The sequence below is a fragment of the Crocodylus siamensis genome, chromosome 1 (genome assembly GCF_052110815.1).
Source record: "Crocodylus siamensis isolate JL-2025a chromosome 1, ASM5211081v1, whole genome shotgun sequence".
NCBI classification, from domain to species: domain Eukaryota; kingdom Metazoa; phylum Chordata; order Crocodylia; family Crocodylidae; genus Crocodylus; species Crocodylus siamensis.
The window spans coordinates 154,573,386-154,591,396 of NC_143395.1; the positions used below are offsets into that span (position 1 = coordinate 154,573,386).

Consider the following 18,011-nt stretch of genomic DNA (forward strand, 5'->3'; position numbering starts at 1 on the left):
CATAGCAGAAAGAATATCAGCTTTTTGAAGAACTTGTGTATGTCTTCACCCCTCTTACTCTGAGTACCTATTGTCATCGTCAAACATCCTTCCTGCACTTAGGTGAACTCGCAGTTCTCCCCTCTTTCCTCCCCCCACCTCCACACACCCCACTCTTATCTGGTACCCTGTATTTTTTGTCCTCCTTAATTTCTGTGGTGTCTTAGGCAGGCCCTGAGCTGAGCAAGATAGGGAATCTATGCCAGAGCCCCTATTAGGAACTAAATCTTTAGAGACCCAGTCCCAGGCTCTGTTCTTTTGAAGTGCTATGCTGTCTCTGTTGCCCCTCAGATGTCAGTGTATGCTATGAAAGCATGAGAAATACATGAATCTATACAAGGAAGCCCTGCCTTTCATTTCTACTCTCATACTAGGCCGTACAGTACAGTGGTGGGCTAGTAACAAGTTAGCAGCACCTGCAGCCAGAATAGAATTAAAACTGACTACTTGGCATTGGCTCTGCTGGCTTATGGCCTTAGAGACAGTTGAGCTTGTTAACGCTGTGAGTTTTGGTAAAGAGTTGGGATTTCCAACTGCTGCACAGAGTAGAAAAGGAGAGTAGATATATAATGGCCCTGAACTGTTATGGAAGTACCGTCAGGCAAAGTAAATCCTGGCCTCAGGGAAGCTAGAGGGCTGCTGAGGTAGGGAGAGGTCAAAGAGGTAAGTTGGCAGTGCAGATGAGCTGATTTCAAGTGGACTGTCTGGCTTGCTTTGCAGATATGTGGTATGCAAAGGGTTAAAGCTGGGGATTGATGATGTCCGGGAGTACCTCTTCATGGTGAACATCAAACTCAACCAGCTGCGCAACTCCAACCTGGATGTGAATCTCGTTGTCCCTGTGGATGTGGTTAAGGGTGACCAAGAATTCTATGACTACATGGTGCAGTCAAATGAAAAGTGAGTGCAGATGCTGCTAGAAGGAAACCTGGCTCCAGCAAGTGAGGCAGGCCCCACTTCACCCTGCAGGTGTTTGTGGTCACAGACAGCTTTTTGCTCAGTTATGGGAGACCTTGTAGGGGACACACTGTTCCAGCAGGGGCAGAAATTCTGCATGAGATCAAAATAGCTGGTGAGCTTTTACCCATAAAAAAAAATTCCAGAGGTACTGACCCACAGTGATGGGAATGCAAAAGCTGTGCTGCCCTCTATTTCCCAGTGCCCTTCTGACCACCATAATGGCAAACTGAATTGTGACAGATCGGTCACAGTCACCCCATAGTTACTCCAGGGGTCTTCAGCTTCTTCATTCTTTGAATTTGGGTTGCTGCTAACCTGTTCTCTGATTGAAACCTGTTCTCTCTTCCAGACACTGTAAAGTTCAGATCAAGGCCCTAGCCAAAATCCATGCCTTTGTTCAGGACACGTGAGTATTTGAGGAGCTGGGCAAAGTTACTTGGTTACATAATGGAGTTCAGAGGTCTCCTTACTTTTACCCACCTTTCCATGTTTCTAAAGGAAGAGGATTATTGGCTTTTATTATTGTTAGTTTGGTTAGTGTCACTGCCTGTGCTTTGTTTGGAAGCGTTGGGATGTGCAATGGAGCTTGGATACTGATTGGCTTGGAATGGTTTAGAATTGCTGTTGCTGTTTAGCACCCATGTGGAAAGGACCTACAAACAGACTGCCCGCCTCCTAGTTCCCATAAATGGGGCCTGTCTCTCTAAGAACAGGAATGAATAGAAGAGTGGCATGTCAATTAAAGCCCAGCATGGTACACAGCCCTCTCTATTAACGTGTATTATACTACTTAACTGCCCTAGTGGCATCCAGTGACAGCATGACATAATGGATCAAATGCAAGGCTAGGAGGCAGAAACTTCTAAGAATTCATCCTAGTTCCAAAACCATTTGATTTCACCTTTCTGTGGTGGGGGAAAGGGAATGTGGGGAAAGAATGAGTTCATATTAGCATGGTACTTTTGAAAGCTAATGCCCTAACAATGCTTTTATAACATCTAGTTCAGCTCGGAAGGCCTGGTGGTAGTAGCCTCCTGTGGCTGGCTTTCTGCAGGGAGAGGTTAGGAAGTAAGTGGGTAATTGAAGTTCTAGTGCAGGAATTTGGAAGGGGGAAAACAGCTTTCCATTGAGTGCAGCAGCCTTTTAGTATCAAGGAGTGACATACCTTGTTCTGAGGGGGCTGACAACTCTGAGCATATTAATGCTTTTACTGGAAGTCATCTGCTGGCTTTTACTTTGTCTAGGACCCTGTTCGAGCCACGGCAGGCTGAAATCCGGAAGGAGTGCCTTCGGCTGTGGGGGGTGAGTAATGCTGCTGAACAAGGAGGTCATGGATTGCTTTCCTACTGTAGTGCAATGTGGGAAGGGACAGGTTGAGTTACTCCAGCCAAGAGGATTAATGCATTTCCTGTGGGTCAGGACAAGGTTAGTATTACTGGGTACATCTGGGGCAATGCATGTAAAGATACATCAGTTCTAAAAGTGGTCCTGATAAGCGTGGGGGGAGGGAAGAGGGTGCAGGGTGGGGAGAGGGGTGGGGAGATGGCAGGGTGTGGCTGCAGCTTTGGTTCTGACTCCTGGTCAGAGCTGGAGATGCAGTAACTGCCTGCCCCCACACCACCTCTAGTCTAATCCCTACTTCTCATACTCAATTCCAAAATGAGGGATGTCCCTCCCCCTCTCCCCATGTTAAATGGCAGGGGGACCTCATGTTGGAATCGAGTAAACGTGGCAGATCGTGAAAAGCTACAGTTTAGATCCCTCAATAAAATCCTCCGTCATATCCTGTAAGACATGCTATGTCTGTTTATGAGGCCCAATCTGTTTTATGTACTTTCCCCCTTTACCTTGCTGTGGGCATCAACAATGTGCATGCCAAGAGTTTAGTTATCAGGAATCAGAGTGTCTTTGTTGGAAGCGGAGCCTAGACTTTGCTGACCTTGAGAACATGACCATGCAGAACAGGTATGAGACTTGTTGTGAAGCCTTTTTTTGGTTTCAGATCCCAGATCAGGCTCGAGTTGCTCCATCATCATCTGATCCCAAGTCCAAGTTCTTTGAGCTCATCCAGGTGAGATCCTGAACTACCATTTGTTCTGAATACTCGGGTGAACTGCTTAAAGTTGCTCATCGGAGCTGGAGCTGGGTTACATATGTTGTCTAGGACTTGCTTGGTGATGAGTCCTAAATAGACTGGTTCTAAATGACGTCAGTCCTGCAGAGGTTTCCTTTACTTCCCATGGGAACGAATGTACAGATGGTGTTGGATGACCTCCGACTGTCTGGGAGCTGGGAGGGTAAGAGGGTCTTGGCAGGAGAAAACCTGCTGCTAGGTAAAGGAATATCAGAAGATGGTGCTTTTTTTTTCCTGAGCTCAAAGTAAAGGTTGAATTGCCTTGAGGTCCTTTCCTGCCCTCGGCTGTCCCTGTCTCACTAAGGTATATGCTGCTCTCCTGTCACTGAAATGCTGAATTGTGACAGTACATGGTGAAAGTTGAGCTCTGTGAGGGAGCCAGTTGTTGCTGTCCCCCTTGACAAAGCTGTGAGCATTCCCATGTGTCCCTTATAGACCCAGCTCCCTTCCTCTGAGCATGTTTTCAATTAAAGCTTATTCTGCTTCTGAGCCCCAGAGGCATAGTTTCCCTTCCATGTGTGGTGTGACTGGGGTTGGGGGTGTGGGAAGGGATGAGGGCTGCCCCTAGTGTAGCTGGGAAGAAGGAGAGGGTGGTTTTGGCTAACTTCATCCTTCAAGACCGAAGAGGGAAGGAATCCCTTTCTATCTAGAGGAATGTCTTTAGCTTTGAGCCCTGTTTCTGCACCAGGCATGTAACTAACTATAACCAAGCTTTCCTTTTCCCTCCACACCCTTCCTTTGGCACACCCTAAAGCAGTGCAGCAAACCATTGGACATAGATGCTTGGTACAGCTGATTGCCTTTGTGGGCTGAACTCATGACCTTTGCAGCTGTCCAGTTTCTCTCAGGCCTTCTACTTGGTTTCTGTCTGATTTCAGTGTGCTCGAAACCTAAGCTAAGTCCCGTTAGTACGAAAAGCGTCTTTGCTTATTAGCTCTGCTAGAGTTTGCATTGATAACTGAAAATGTGGTCTTCCAAAATGCTGTTTTTCATAGCAGAGTAGAGCCCAGATTCTTTACAGGCTAGGGTTCTGACTTCCCTGTGACAGTGGGGTTTGCAGTCTAGCTGAGAGTGATGCGGTGAACAGCTGTGCTGTGGGGGTTCCAGTTTTTACTTCAAAGGGTGCTAATCAGCTGTGCATACCTGCTACTGTCCTCCCTCTGAGTGGAGAGGTGGCACCTTTTATGGTAAAAGCTTGTCCTTACTTTAGAAATCCACTGTGAACTAACCCAAAGCAAATGACCTGGGTTCTGTTGTACCTTCGTCATGTCATTCATCTTTCTCCTGACTTTGTGCTTCAGGGCACAGAAATTGATGTCTTCAGTTACAAACCAACACTGCTCACCTCAAAAACTCTGGAGAAGATCCGTCCTGTGTTTGACTACAGATGTATGGTGTCTGGAAGTGAACAAAAGTTCCTGCTAGGACTGGGGGTAAGTGCCAAGAACTGTTGCACCCTGCAGCAAGAAGTTCCACTGGTTAATTATGCCACCACTGCTGTTACAATCTGTTTCTAGCTTGTTGCTTTGTAATTCCACCCTGCTCTTTTTTGCCCTGGTAACACAGGGAGTCTCATCAACATTACCAAAGACTGATAGTTATTTCCTATTCCTTTTTTCCCTCTGTCTGTTTAATCTTCTGCTTCCTATGCTAAATAATCCTTGTCTTTTAACCTTGCATTGAAGAGAATGCTGCATCCACTATCTCAGCATCTGATTCTCTCTACCCCCAACCCCGCGGGTTACCTTCTTCATTTTGGTTCCTCTTGTGAGGATGTGATGAAACCTTGCCAAATGAACAGAGCTCAGATCAGTGTTCTGGTGCCTTATTACCAGAGATGTAAGCTTCTTTCTTGACAATTCACTTAGAGTGCCCACTGCTGTCAGCAGGGAGAACTTTGGGGATACAGTTCATTTAAGGCAGAGAGAGTTTTCCTCAACCCTGGATGAATTTAACTCTGCCTCATTCTTCTTCGGCCCACAGAAGTCCCAGATCTACACCTGGGATGGTCGCCAGTCAGACCGCTGGACAAAGCTGGACTTGAAAACTGAGCTGCCACGGGACACCCTGCTGTCTGTGGAGATTGTTCATGAGCTAAAAGGAGAGGTGGGAAGCCATTCCTTCTTATATAAGGGACATTGTCTGCCAGCACTTCCATTTCTTGCGAGTATTACATGGTAAATGTGGTGGTGCAGGGACTTGGCTTGGGACTCCCAGGGATGCTATTTTGGGTTAAGCTGTTTTCTTCCTGTTCAGTCCTAGTGATATGTGGTATCCATAGATGACTTCTTGTCATGTTGAATGCATTGCAGCAAGGAATTGACCCTAAGGATATGGTCAAACGTAATATTTGTAGCACTTCCAGTAGTTTAAAAGTGCTATAAGAACTGAGCAGATGGATGATGTGCAGCATTATAGTGCAGGGGTATTAAACTCATCCAGTACTGCAGGCTGGATAGGGCCTACAAATTGGCCCCATGTGCTGTATGTGGTGCCTGTGCCAGACTGGCCCTGCACACTGAGTCTGGTGTGCAGGATTGGTCTCTGGGCTTGATTTGAACTGACTCCAGATTCAATATGCAGAGTTGGTACAGTGCAGGCTCTGCATACAGGTTGCACCCTGGACTGGCTCTTCTGTGCAGTGCATGGGGCTAGGGCTGGCACATGGGGCCAGTCCAAGATCCACAAGCATTGCAGCCAGCTGATGATAGGCCTTTGCAGTTCGGCTCTATCTCTTTGACACCCCTCCAGTAATGCTACAAACTGGCCTAAATGCCGTAAAAAGTACCAGTGGATAAAGCAGCAGATGAACTGGATTTCCTTCAGGTTGTGTTTGATCTCCCTGGGAGTGACTGCAACCCTGTACAAGCAGACTTATGGGGTCAGCTTTGGGGCTTCTCTAATGCGTGGCCTTGCTTCACTCTGAATCCCACTGCCTGGGCTTGACAGAGCAGATCCAGTGCTATAGCATGCTGAGCTGCAGGAGTGGAGTACTCTTGTGGGCACTGTAGTGACCCGAAGCTGGCTCTATACCAGGGGTGATGGATTCCATAGAGAGTTGTCCAGCCCTTTCCAGATGAATAGGTATATTTGACTCACGTGGCTTTGATGGAAGATAATAGGTGAGTAGGCCCCTGTGAATGCACTCTGGGCAGGGACCCCACAACAGAAGTGTGTGTCCTGGTAGCAGGAGGTAAGGTTTCTGCCCTCTGGAGTTAGTGGGGTGGCATAAGGGAAGGGGGAAGGTAGATTGCAGATGGTTCTGTTGTGTATAATGAAGAGAAGCTACCAGCTAGAGTCTGTAGAGTAACTTGCTGTGTTTCTTTCCCCAGGGGAAAGCCCAACGAAAAATTGGTGCTATCCACATCCTGGATGTCTTGGTGTTGAATGGCCACGATGTCCGAGAGCAGCACTTTAACCAGCGGTAGGTGGGGCCTTAGGACCTAGCTACATGCTGAGAGCTGTCTTGAAACTCTTTTAGTGCATGACATAGGTTAATGGCAAAGCAAAGCCCACAGGGATCTAGTGATGCCTAGCTGATGTGGGTGAATAAGGCTGAGGCATGGCACATAAGTGGTTCAGTCTGTTTTTCCCCACTCCCTCTGTGGATCAGAGAAGGCCTGATTCCCACCTTAGGTCTTGCCTATGCTACACAATTGCATTAGTTTTGCTGGTGACAATTTGACTGTCTACAGCGATGGCTCCCCTGCAACAGAGAAGTCTTGACTTTGCCAGCAGAATGAGTGTATTTCTGCTGTTCATTAGTTGGTCGAAGGTTCTTGTAGACTCTCTTGTGCCTTCTGCTGACTGCCATGGTCCCTCAACAGCTGGTACCTTCCCAGAGGGGCACTTCACAGACTGTTGGTGCAGCTGCTGAGAAAAACAAAGCCCCTATGATTTGGTGACTTGGTGGTGGCATTTCCTTTCTGTCTCTAGAAGCTCTGATGGCAGAAGCAAGCAAGTGTAGACAAGGCTGGCATGAGTCAGCCACAAAAAGGATAGGTTCAGCATCCCCAGGAGTCTGAGGGGGCAGGGTTGGGACTTGCAGAGTGGAGGAGTCTTTTCCTCACTAGCATCCTGGCCACTTTTGCTCCCCTGTTAATGCTTGCGCTCAGCAGCGTGTGGGGTACGTACATTATTGGATGAAGCCTGTCGGACAGCCTTTGGGGAGCCACTCCTACTGAATGAGCCCAGCAGCTGCTACTTGGATCAATACAGAGCAGGGGCACTGAGTAAAGGAGAGCTCTTGGGTATGCTAGGCTGGTGGTAGGGTCACACAGGGCAGTGTGTTGTGTATGGAAAGGGCTCATCAGTGCTCTGCTGCTGTTCTGGGGATACTCCCTAGTTCCTCTGTATGAGCCATTGCTAACCACAGAACTCTTTCTTTTTCCTTTTTGTTCCAGGATTCAGCTTGCAGAGAAGTTTGTCAAAGCTGTTTCTAAACCTAGCCGGCCAGATATGAACCCCATTCGGTGAGTGAGTGTTCCTCTCATTTTTGGGCTGCTGGGGTCAGTTTGCAGGAGGATGAAGGTCATGAGAGCTTATAAATTAGTGTTTTTCACCTTTTTAGACTTGAGGCACCCTTCCAAAAATGTCAGCTCTTAGTTTGTACTCTTTTTACTACAGAACAATTAACAGAGCAATTCTTCTGTTGCAGAGAACTCAGACCACACCAGATCAGAATGGTTTTAACATTGTGGATTCCTAGTTCAAGATTCCTTGAAATCTCTGGGTTTATCTTGTGAATCATGTTTGCACCCCTAACAGTGCTAACATTGCATGGCATCCCATGATGCTTTCAAGTTGCCACAGAACCCTAGTTGGGAGAATCTGTTATAGATTGTCATATCAGCTAGGTGCGAGGAGTCCCCTTTTACATTTCAGAGATGATGTAGGTGACTGTTGTTCATGGTACCCTCAGATTAACTTTTTGTAGATTACAGATAAATCTGCCTTGTACGTACCAGGAGTAGCCAGTGCTGATATCAAGGACATTCTTGTAATTGGGCATAAGCCTCAATTAACTCAAATGCAAAGCCCTTTCCCCACCTTGTCTCCATTGAGGTGGCTGGAGGGGTACAGCCACACTGCTTGCTGACCACTGCAAACTGAATAGGGGTTATTCCTGAGTGTCAGCGGAGCTTGTGGTCTCCATAGGGTTAATCTGAGGAGATGAGGCTTTAGACATATTCTTGAGCTTTCATTCAGATGGAAAATACTCCCAGATAAATTATTGGAATAGTGCTCCAGCTTTGTCTGTTCTTTGACCTCCTGTCCTTTGGGTGGTACGCAAAGGGCCCAGATGATTGGAGCCTCATTGTGCTGAACTTCAGATAGGAAGAGAGAATCTATACTGTGGAGCAGGGGACAACAAGCCACAACAGGGGCGTGTTAGGAGCAGGGGGAGGGGAAATAGTAGTAAGCTCATGCAGCTACTGAATCTAGCAGTGCTGCTAGCTGGCTGGCTCTGAATCGCTTAAAAAGGAAGGCTATGTAGGGTTTTGAGAGCCATCACTTTAAGCCTCAGTTTTGTTCCTCAGTGGTTTTGTTGTGCCATGTGTTAGGATGAGGACATAGAACAGGGATCTGAGTGGGGGAGAGGTCAGGCACTGTGAGGGGGGGAGTTGTCAGCAAGGGTGGGGGAGAGTATGGGTAGAAGTCTGAGCAGTGGCTTCATGGTGGATGGCAAGCATGTCTTAGTTAATGCTATTGCAGACAGCCTGTGGCTTCAGCGAGGGTGTCCATGATGCTGGCAGGGAGAATTGCAAGCTGTTGGGCTGGGAGAAGTGTTCTCAGCCTGTAGTGAGGCTGCCTCACTAATATGGCTTTTGCTGTGGGGACTTTTAAATCTCTGTCTCTGGAAGCCTGGCACTTGTAGTGCTGTGTGGGGAGGGAGGCTTGAAGGAGGGGCAGCATGGAGCATGCTGCATTTGTAGAAAAGGTTTCTCCAGATGTCTTTGCCTCGGAGATCCCCAAAGTAAATGGAGTGGAAGTGGCTTGAAATAATTTGGGCTGATTTCAGAGCAGGAGAATGATGACTCTGGGCTTCTCGTCTCTGCATAAGCTGTTGCTGTCCCATGGGAAATGCACAGTGAAGACCAGGCACTTCAGCTTTATCACAAGACCAGCACTGTGCTTCTGTCAGGGGCAGACCTGAGTGAATTTACCTCGCAGTAAAACTGAAGTGCCTGGGTTTTGCTGCATGTTTCTTCTGTTTGTCTGAGGTACAAAATGCAGCTTTTGCAGCAGTGAGAACAAGGCCTCTACACGGACTGAGCTGTGAGTGGTGCAGGAGTCAGTTTCCTCTGTGCTGTGAGGAGCAGTCTTTCAGGGGATGAGATTGAGGAGCTGGGTGAACCTTAGCTGTACCTGCCTGCTTTGCACTGTAAGGGTCTGTAGCGGCACACGCAACAGGGGCTGGTTGAGAAAGGTGGGATAAATCCAACCCCTGAACGTTTCTCTTTTTCCCCCCCACCCCCTCCACAGTGTGAAAGAAGTGTACAGACTGGAGGAGATGGAGAAGATTTTTGTAAGGTCAGTAACTGAGAACATTGAGACGCTTCCTGACTATCCAGGGTTAGCCACTGCCTCTGTTTGTCAGTAAAGAATGGGGAGGGATTTGGGGATATCTGCTGGACCTTTTATTGTGGACCCTGTGGTCACTTATTGTGGCGATTTTTATCCCGTGCACCATTGGGGTGTCACCCTGCTCAGTACTGTGCTAGGAGTCAAATCTTGTCAGCTTCCTAGTGCCAATAGGTGTCAGTGAGCTTAGTTTTGTTCCAGCAGTATGAGCTGTTCCAAGGCCCCAATAGATCCATTCCCTTTCCCTTGGCATATGAGAGAAAAGAAAGCTGCTCTTGTGGTAGGCCAGCAAGAATATTGGCCACTTGAGTGATTTGCAGTTTGCATGCACCTGCCCTGGGGACCCATGCGGGAGCAGCCCTGTGAAGCATCAGGATACCCCTTCCCCCAGAATTGACTCCCTTGCGCTGTTCTGTGTGTACAGAGGTTTCCCCCCAGGGTGTTCTATCAAATGTAACATGTAGAGCGGGCCTCAGACACCGCTACATCTATTATGCAATTATGTGTTTAATTGCGCAATTAATTTAGACTGGCTACATGTGCAAATTAACCATGGTGCCTTAAAAATAGCTTTATAGCTAGATGGCTATTGCTGTAAAATGTGTAATAACTTTATAGATGGTTTCTATAGCTGCTTTAATTTGCACATGTAGTCTGTGCCTGCAGCTGGGAGACCTCAGCTACTGTAATGTCCCAGCTATGGGGGGGCCCATGCACTGCTGGGACTGCAGGTTCTATCAGCTGTGGGTTGCAGCCAGGGCTGAGAGTCTTGTCGGCTGAGAGTCTTGTCGGCTGAGAGTCTTGTCGGCTGAGAGTCTTGGAACTGTGGAAGCTTACTGTTTGCCAGTGCAGGGGGAGCCTGGGATGCTGTTTTGGCAATAAGGCATGACGGGATCTGATGCTGGATCCCACAATGATGCCTCCTGTCATATGTGTGTGGCATGGCAGGAGGCATGTTGTGTGGATTGTGTGTTAGAGCCCATTGTGCCTTTACCTGCATGTGTGGAGTGGCCCTGATTCCAGTGCATCACCTTAGAGCATGTCTTTATGTGTGGGTATGATTTCTGTTTTTCTGTGGATGCCCAGGTTAGAGATGAAGATTATCAAGAGTTCGGGTGGGATACCACGGCTGTCCTACACTGGCCGGGACGACAGGCACTTCGTACCTACAGGACTCTACATTGTTAGGACTGTGAACGGTAGGAAAAGTCCTGCTGCCCTCTTTCTTCACTGCTTTTGGGGGAAGGAAAGAATTTCATTATTTAAAAATATGGGGCCAGGCTCTACTCTGCCCTAACCTCCAGGGAAGTCAGCGATGTTACCAAAGGACTGAGTATGACCTGTGTCTGGCTTTGATTGGGTTGGAGCAGGCAGTGTTGGGATGAAGATGGCAGCTACTGTGGCTGGATTAGCTACCACATGGGAATTTTTGTTTAGGTGTATAGCGACTGCTTCTTGAGATCCAATTTCCTAATTGGAAAGGTCCTTTCCAAAGGAAATAGCTGGGCCTGGGCTGGGCATGGGGAGCCATGGGGGGTGCTTCCTCAGTTGAGAACAGCTTGGATACAGAGAGCCTTTTGGAAGGGGAAGATGGAGGATCTCCAGTTTAGTTTCCCAGATCACCCTTACTTTGATATACTACTTTTGTCATCCTAATGTCTGTTTGATCCCCATGACTTTTTCCCCAAGATCCTTGGACAATGGCGTATAGCAAGAACTCCAAGAGAAAATTTTTCTTTAACAAGATGACCAAGGACTCGACGTATGACCTCCCTCCTGAGTCCATTGCACCATTTCAGTAAGTACCAGCTCAGCAGCCTGTACACCTGAGCCCCAGAAGGGTGCCACAACACAGTCCCATGCTTTGCCCTCTTTATCAGGCTGTTGTCCTGCACATCTGACAAATATCATGCTTCATATCATAGAGGTAGCGGGAAGCTGTATATTTGTCCTGACAAGCAGTGCTGTTCCAGAAACTGCTCCTGGAATCCTGTGGGGGGACTTGTAATGAGTCCGTGGCTTGTACTTAGGTTCTTTATCTATCCATAGACTAGTCTCTTTGGCCACAAGGGACAGGAGAAGGAGCAATGGCTTCAAACTGGAACAGCGGAAGTTTTGGTTGGATATCAGGAAGAACAGACTATGAGGGTGGTCAAGCATTGCAACAGAGGTTGCAAAATTTTCATCCTTGGGCATTTTTAAGACCATGTTAGACACTTGGCTGGGATGGTTGAGTCGGGGAGGATCCTGCCTTGAACAGGGGGGTGGACTTAGATGACCTCTTGAGGGCCCTTTTTGCTTCACTTTTCTACGATTCTGTGATATCCCAAGGAGGTTTTATTCACCCTAAGTATATGATGTTACACTTTCTACCATTGGTAGATGTCCTACTCTATCAGGTTATCTAAAGCAGTGTCAAACTCTCCTGGGGTCCCCAGCTAGATGTGGATGATGAGGCTCCTTACAGCCCAGGTCCAGCCTGGGACATGGGTGACTGCTGTGGCTCCCATAACAGCAGATCCAGAGGCAACAAGGGTTCTGATGGTAGCAGTTGCAGAAGTGGCAGGGGGTCCCAAAACCTGGGTACAGCAAGGTCTGGGAACACAACTGGGGTCTGGGGCCAGCTGCAGTAGCAGGTCCAGTGGTGCCAAGGGGCCCTGCATTCTGTGGCAGGCCAAACCCCCTAACTTCTAGTATCCCAGTGGTGGGCCAGAGAGAGAAGCTTCGCAGGCTGTTTGATACTCCCAATTTAAATCTTCCCATAAAATAATCAGGTCCTCTTCCATACCAGTAGCACTACAAAACGTAGTGTCATCTGCAGATTTTATGTGGACACAGCAAATTCCTGTACCAAAGTCTCCAATAAAATAGGTTCTAAGATTGATCCCTGAGGAACATTGCTAGGAACTGCTCTCCAACCAGATGACTTGCCTTTCATCAGTGCATACTCTAGTCTCCCTTTGAGCCACCTCTTTATCCACCTTGCAATTGTGGTATTGATCCCCATCCCCTCTTGTTTGGTCAATAATTTTCCATGAGGCATGGTATCAAATCAGCTTAAATCTAGATAAATTCAGTCCGCTGAATAACTCTTGTCCAAGAAATCATTTATCTTGTCATAGGAGGATATTGCATTATGCTGAATCACAGACTCTTCAAAAAGCAGGACCTGGAAGGGACTTCCAGAGGTCATCTAGTCCAACCCCCTTCCGGAGACAGGGTCATCCCTATCCAAACCATCCTATACAAATGCATTCCTAATTGCTTTTAGTCCCATTTTCTGCTTACCCCTATATATTTGATTATTCTTTCCTTTGATATGTGTTCTAAGACCTTACATAAGTCATCATGGGGATTGGTGTGTAGTGGTGCACACTGTCCTGGCTGAGAGGCTGAAGGGCCCCAGGATCATGTCCCTGCTGCAGAGATTATTGTGAAAGGAGGCTCCTGTTCACTTACTTCTCCCCTCCTTCGTAGCGTGCAGCAACACACTGAGAACCCCTGGAGTTTTCCTTGGGTAGCTCCCTAAAAATGCTGTCACAAATTCCTTGCCCCTTCTCACAAATCAGGAAGGAGGATGGTTCACACATGCCTCCCTCCCAGCACACTTCCAGCACCAAGCTAAGCTGTGGAGACAGGGGAGAGACTCCATAATGGATGTGTTGTATTGTCATTAGTGAGCACTAATGTGTCTGTAATTAGCCATTGACACATGCTCTTGTCGCTATGCTAATACCGCTCTGTTAGAACAGTGCAGCTAAATAAGCTATGAATATTAAATGTCAGTAATTGTATGAATGTAAGGCTGCTGTGTCTGCAGTAATTAACGGCTCTGGTTTCATTCACAGTGGTCGAGTTGTATGCAGGTGGAGAGGGATGAATCTGTGTTTCTGGTTGAGGAAGGAGGTGTATTTCTGGCTGACTGACAGAGCTGAGAGAGGCCCCATGTCCCTAGGACTTGCTGCTTGACCCTCCTCCCTAACCAGAGCTGTTAAATGGGGACCATGTAACTGACATTCTTTGTCAAAAACTTTGGCCTCTCCCTATGGAAAGAACAGGAAGGTATTATACCCAGAGTGATCAGTGATCACTCCTTGCAGACCCTCAGGTGCTGGTCAGCCCTTCCAAGTGCTCCATAAAAGCCTTTCCTTAGGCTTCAGTGATGTTACCTTGATTGTTTTACCTCTTAGAAACTTTAAGAAAAAAGAATGCCCTTAAGTGATTGTGCTTCCCTTTCAGCAGACTCACGTTTGTCCCTTGTGGTGGTTTGAATGGAGTTAGAAAGGCTGGTTTCATGAAATGGACTGTAGTTCAGAATCTCTCTCTCTGCCCTTCCTAGAGACCCTAGGAGCTAAAAAAGTGACTGCATAAATTGGGCCTCAGAGGTACCCCCACAAATCATATCATGTGTTCCTCACTCCTTAACCATCTGCCTTTGAAGAGAATCTCTAGCTCCTATCTACAGTGAGTTCTTTCCCAAGGTCCTGATCTCGTTCTTTCTGCCCACAGCATCTGCCATTACAGCCGTCTCTTCTGGGAGTGGGGGGAAGGTGTCAAAGTGCATGACTCGCAGAAGAGGCAAGATGCAGAGAAGCTGTCGAAGGAAGATGTCTTGTCCTTCATCCAGGCACACTGCCCCTGACCCCACCCGAGCCCAGCCCAGCCTGGACTCTTCAGGGACTGACTAGACTGGAGAGACTCTGAGACAGGAGGAGGGAGTCTTCAATCCAGGAGCAGTGGGTCTTCCATGGAGAAGAGAACTGACTTGCTGGCAGTCCCAGGAGTTGGGGATTTGGGAATTCAGAAGATGCAGAACAAGGCTTCAGCTATGAGACCAGTGTATATAGGTGTCTGGCGCAGGCAGCACCAGTTCTGAATACCTTAGAGGAAGAGCTGAGTTCAGGTGCTCTTCTCTTCTGACCCATTGCATGCATGAGGCTGAGGTGCAGGAAGCTCTCCCCATTCCTGCTCAGATTTACAGCCAGGCTTGTGGCCCTGTATATGCCAGAGCAATTTGGAGACTGCATCTGGCTCTCTGGCAGCACAGAGGGAATGGCAGGATTATGCCAGGGCTGCAGGAGAGGTGTGATCCAGAGAGAGAGATGACATAGAAATAGCCCTGCAGTGCTCTCAGCAACCATCTCTGTCTCCTTTGGCCTGGCAGGCCTACGCCACACGCTGGGGTGTCTCATCAGGGGATACTGGCTCTTGGGACATGAGGGCTGCTGTCTCCTGTCAGTGGCTACAGCACTTCCATTTTGGAGGTGCTGGGCCAGTTGTCAGGGGTGTCTCTGTGATAGTATCCAGGTGGGGGGAGCTCCATGGCACAAATGGCTTTGGTGTGTTCAGTGCCAGCTGTGGCACTGAGACAGCAGGAGTTAAGCTGATCCTGCGGGGGGAGCTTCCTCATGCCATCAGAGCTGTCACCCCAAAGAATTCCCTCTAGGTCAGTGAGTAACCACAGCTTAACCTTCCAGGTGCAAGCTCGTGAACAATGCCACAAGACCCTGCTGAGATGAAGGTGGTTTTGTTGTTTGTTGGTGCTCAGAGTCATTGCCTGGGGCTCCTGGCAAAGCGAAGGAGGGAAGACTGGGGCTTTTCAACGGAAATTCAGGACATGCCTGGCTTGGTAAAAAGGTCCCAGAGCATTGAGAGAATTTGATTTTGCCTGGAGTGAGTAGTCAAGAGAGCTCCTATTGCCCAACTAGGCCAGTTGTAGTGAAAACCAGAGCTTTTCTTTTTTAAACCTCCAGATAGGCTTTCAGAACTCCAATGTCTGGTGCAGACTTGGGGTCCCATCTGGAATGAATGCACAAAACCACAACTCTCAGATGACAAGACAGGATCATGCATGTTTCAGTGAGCAGAAAGAGCAGTCTATTTCTGGGTTGGGCTCCCAAATGTCATGTAGGCCAGGCTGTCACAAAGAGCAGGGCTGACCTGTGTTGCATGTTTTAACATTGGGCTTCTGCAACACCTTTGGCCAGGTGTTCCACAGATGACAGAAGCCCCCACACAAGCTGGCTGCACCAGCCATGTGGCAAAGTCACTGTGTTTTTTGTTTTTTTTTATTATTATTATTATTTTTAACAGATTGGACTAGGATTGCCTCAACTGTGCCTTACAGAATGCTGTGGGTTTCCTAGGAGCTAGAAGCAACCATTTAGATTCTGACTGCCTGTCCTCTTCCCTCTCCGGCCCCTTCTCCCCTCTTGCCAGTGCAAGATTGGGATGAAGACTAGGTCAGGCACACACACAAGCTTGTAGCGGAAATTCACCCCAGGCAGAGAGGTCAGCAAGAGGCTTAAGCATTAAGTCCCTCATGCCCTCAGCATAAGTAGTGAACAGACCTTGTGCTGTTTTTTCTGTATGGAGGGGATTTCACCCCAAAGGTGTGCCTGTACAGCACCATGCAGTGCCATGTAGGGATACACAGGTAGGCTCTGAAAGTGTTAGTTCATGTACCAGAGCCAGTACTTGCGTGCCTGATTTGCCCGTGTGGTTAACCTAGCTGTACTGCTTCTGGTCTCGGGTATCTCTGCAGCATTGTCTAAACAGAGCCTAAGTAAATCAGTTTAATTTCCAAGCTTGCAGCCCTTCCTGTATCTATACAATTGGTTTGTATTCAAGCATCCATTTGGTCATCCCCTCATTGCTTGTACTTGAGTTTAATTGCTGCTGGCTTTGTTGCTCTTACCTTGTAACATTGATCTGTGTTCAGACTTGCTTGCTGTAGACTGGTGACTCTACACAGCTCTCTAAGCCTGGGGTTAATGCTGACCTTTGGCCATCAGGGCACAAAGACTGGAGGAAGCTGAAGTGTCAGTCAGCCTTAGAAATGGTCAAAGTCCATGTTATTCTTAGGTGCTTTCTCCAGAGAAACCTCCTACTCTCACATGGGCAGATGCCGCCTTTCCATGAAAGCCAACTACATTTTTCCCCTTTGGCCACCAGCAAACCCAGATCATGAATACACCTTCCAAAGCATACAGGGGACCACATACTACCCTGATGTGGCAGAGCTTAGCCTTGGTATATTGTGGGACATAGTAACAGGGCTCTAATTCTTCAACCAGCATTTACTCTACTGGTCATTTAAGTTTTTAATGAAGGTGTTTCCACAATATGCAGCAAAGAGACTGCAGGTGGGGGACATGGCACCTCAAGCTGTGACACTTTACAGCCTTTGTGCTTCTGACTTTTTAAACTCTTCATTTGTTGTTTGGCGCTTCTAACAAATGCCCGGAGGCTGACATAATACTAGCAGGCCACTTTGTCAGAAGCATTCCCTTTCCCATGGCATTTCATTGCAATACATGTGTTTCCTGCACCCTTGGGGGCCTGGCTTCCCCACACAGGGCCTTGCTTTCCAGCATGGGTGGGTATGGAGCATATCATGGCAGGAATACACTGTGTACAGTGCAGATCTCCAGTGTAAGTAAAGCAATGAAGGAAAGGCACTTGCCTGCAGGCTGGTTTTATGGATGCTTCCTAATTTCCCTTGTGCCCCAGCTTCCTTCTGATTTTATCTTCAGGGGTTTTTTTTAATTTTGTTTTCTTTTTTTGGATGCACTGAAACAGCTCCCAGCCCCTTGTGGGAGGGCAGGGTCAGCACATTTCTATAGGGCAAACATGGAAGGAGTGCTATTAGGGAAAGGTGTTATATCACTTGTCAACTCCAAGTCCAGACCCTCCCATTCCTATTCCTCATCTTAGCCTGGGAGCTCAGGGTTATGCTTCAAAATGCCTTGAAGGAACTGTTCTGTTCAAAAGCCAGGACTTCTGATGGGTCAGACTTCTGCATGCCCATTATTGGTGTGTTAGTTACAGCAGCTCAGCCCTAGTATGGGTGAGGGGGTGGCTTCATCTCATACAAATGACTCGGCATCAAAGGGGCTAGTAGAAACTTTGGCTTTGGTGAAAGTGGTCTGAGCTATCCTCTCCCACCAGCTCCAGGGCATGAGAAGTGCCTCATTGAAGAGAATGTGTATGTGTGTTAATTGCACATTGTATCAGGCTCTCTATCACTTTGTGTTGATTTCTCTGCTTGAGTCATCTCAGTATTACCAATACAGCCCTTCAGTTCACAAAGGCGCTTGCCCTATCTGATCTGTGGCTTTTCTGACCAGGAAGAAAGCAAAACTGGAAAGGTTTCGACTTGCCCCAGGCTACTAGTACCATTAAAGGAGAGTAGTTTTGATTCAGTGCTATGTTCTTGTTCCACAACTCATCCCTCTGAAGGAAGAGCAGGAGAGGCAGAAGCTAAATGCATTTGCTCCTTCATGTGGTCACA

General features: G+C 47.8%; 1 protein-coding gene across 2 annotated transcripts in view; it reads left to right on the forward strand.

The window, feature by feature from the left end:
* CMTR1 (cap methyltransferase 1) overlaps positions 1 to 17,875 on the forward strand; it is a 37,689-nt gene extending 19,814 nt beyond the window's left edge. For both annotated transcript variants that reach the window (XM_090046510.1, XM_090046521.1), the window contains 12 exons: positions 760 to 939; positions 1,349 to 1,405; positions 2,244 to 2,301; positions 3,002 to 3,070; positions 4,435 to 4,566; positions 5,117 to 5,239; positions 6,466 to 6,557; positions 7,537 to 7,605; positions 9,620 to 9,667; positions 10,805 to 10,917; positions 11,408 to 11,516; positions 14,228 to 17,875. In XM_090046510.1, the coding sequence (XP_089902636.1) occupies positions 760 to 939; positions 1,349 to 1,405; positions 2,244 to 2,301; positions 3,002 to 3,070; positions 4,435 to 4,566; positions 5,117 to 5,239; positions 6,466 to 6,557; positions 7,537 to 7,605; positions 9,620 to 9,667; positions 10,805 to 10,917; positions 11,408 to 11,516; positions 14,228 to 14,360 (1,183 nt within the window). In that variant the 3' untranslated portion in view covers positions 14,361 to 17,875. The remainder of the gene's footprint in view (positions 1 to 759; positions 940 to 1,348; positions 1,406 to 2,243; positions 2,302 to 3,001; positions 3,071 to 4,434; positions 4,567 to 5,116; positions 5,240 to 6,465; positions 6,558 to 7,536; positions 7,606 to 9,619; positions 9,668 to 10,804; positions 10,918 to 11,407; positions 11,517 to 14,227) is intronic.
* The last annotated feature ends 136 nt before the right edge of the window (positions 17,876 to 18,011 follow it).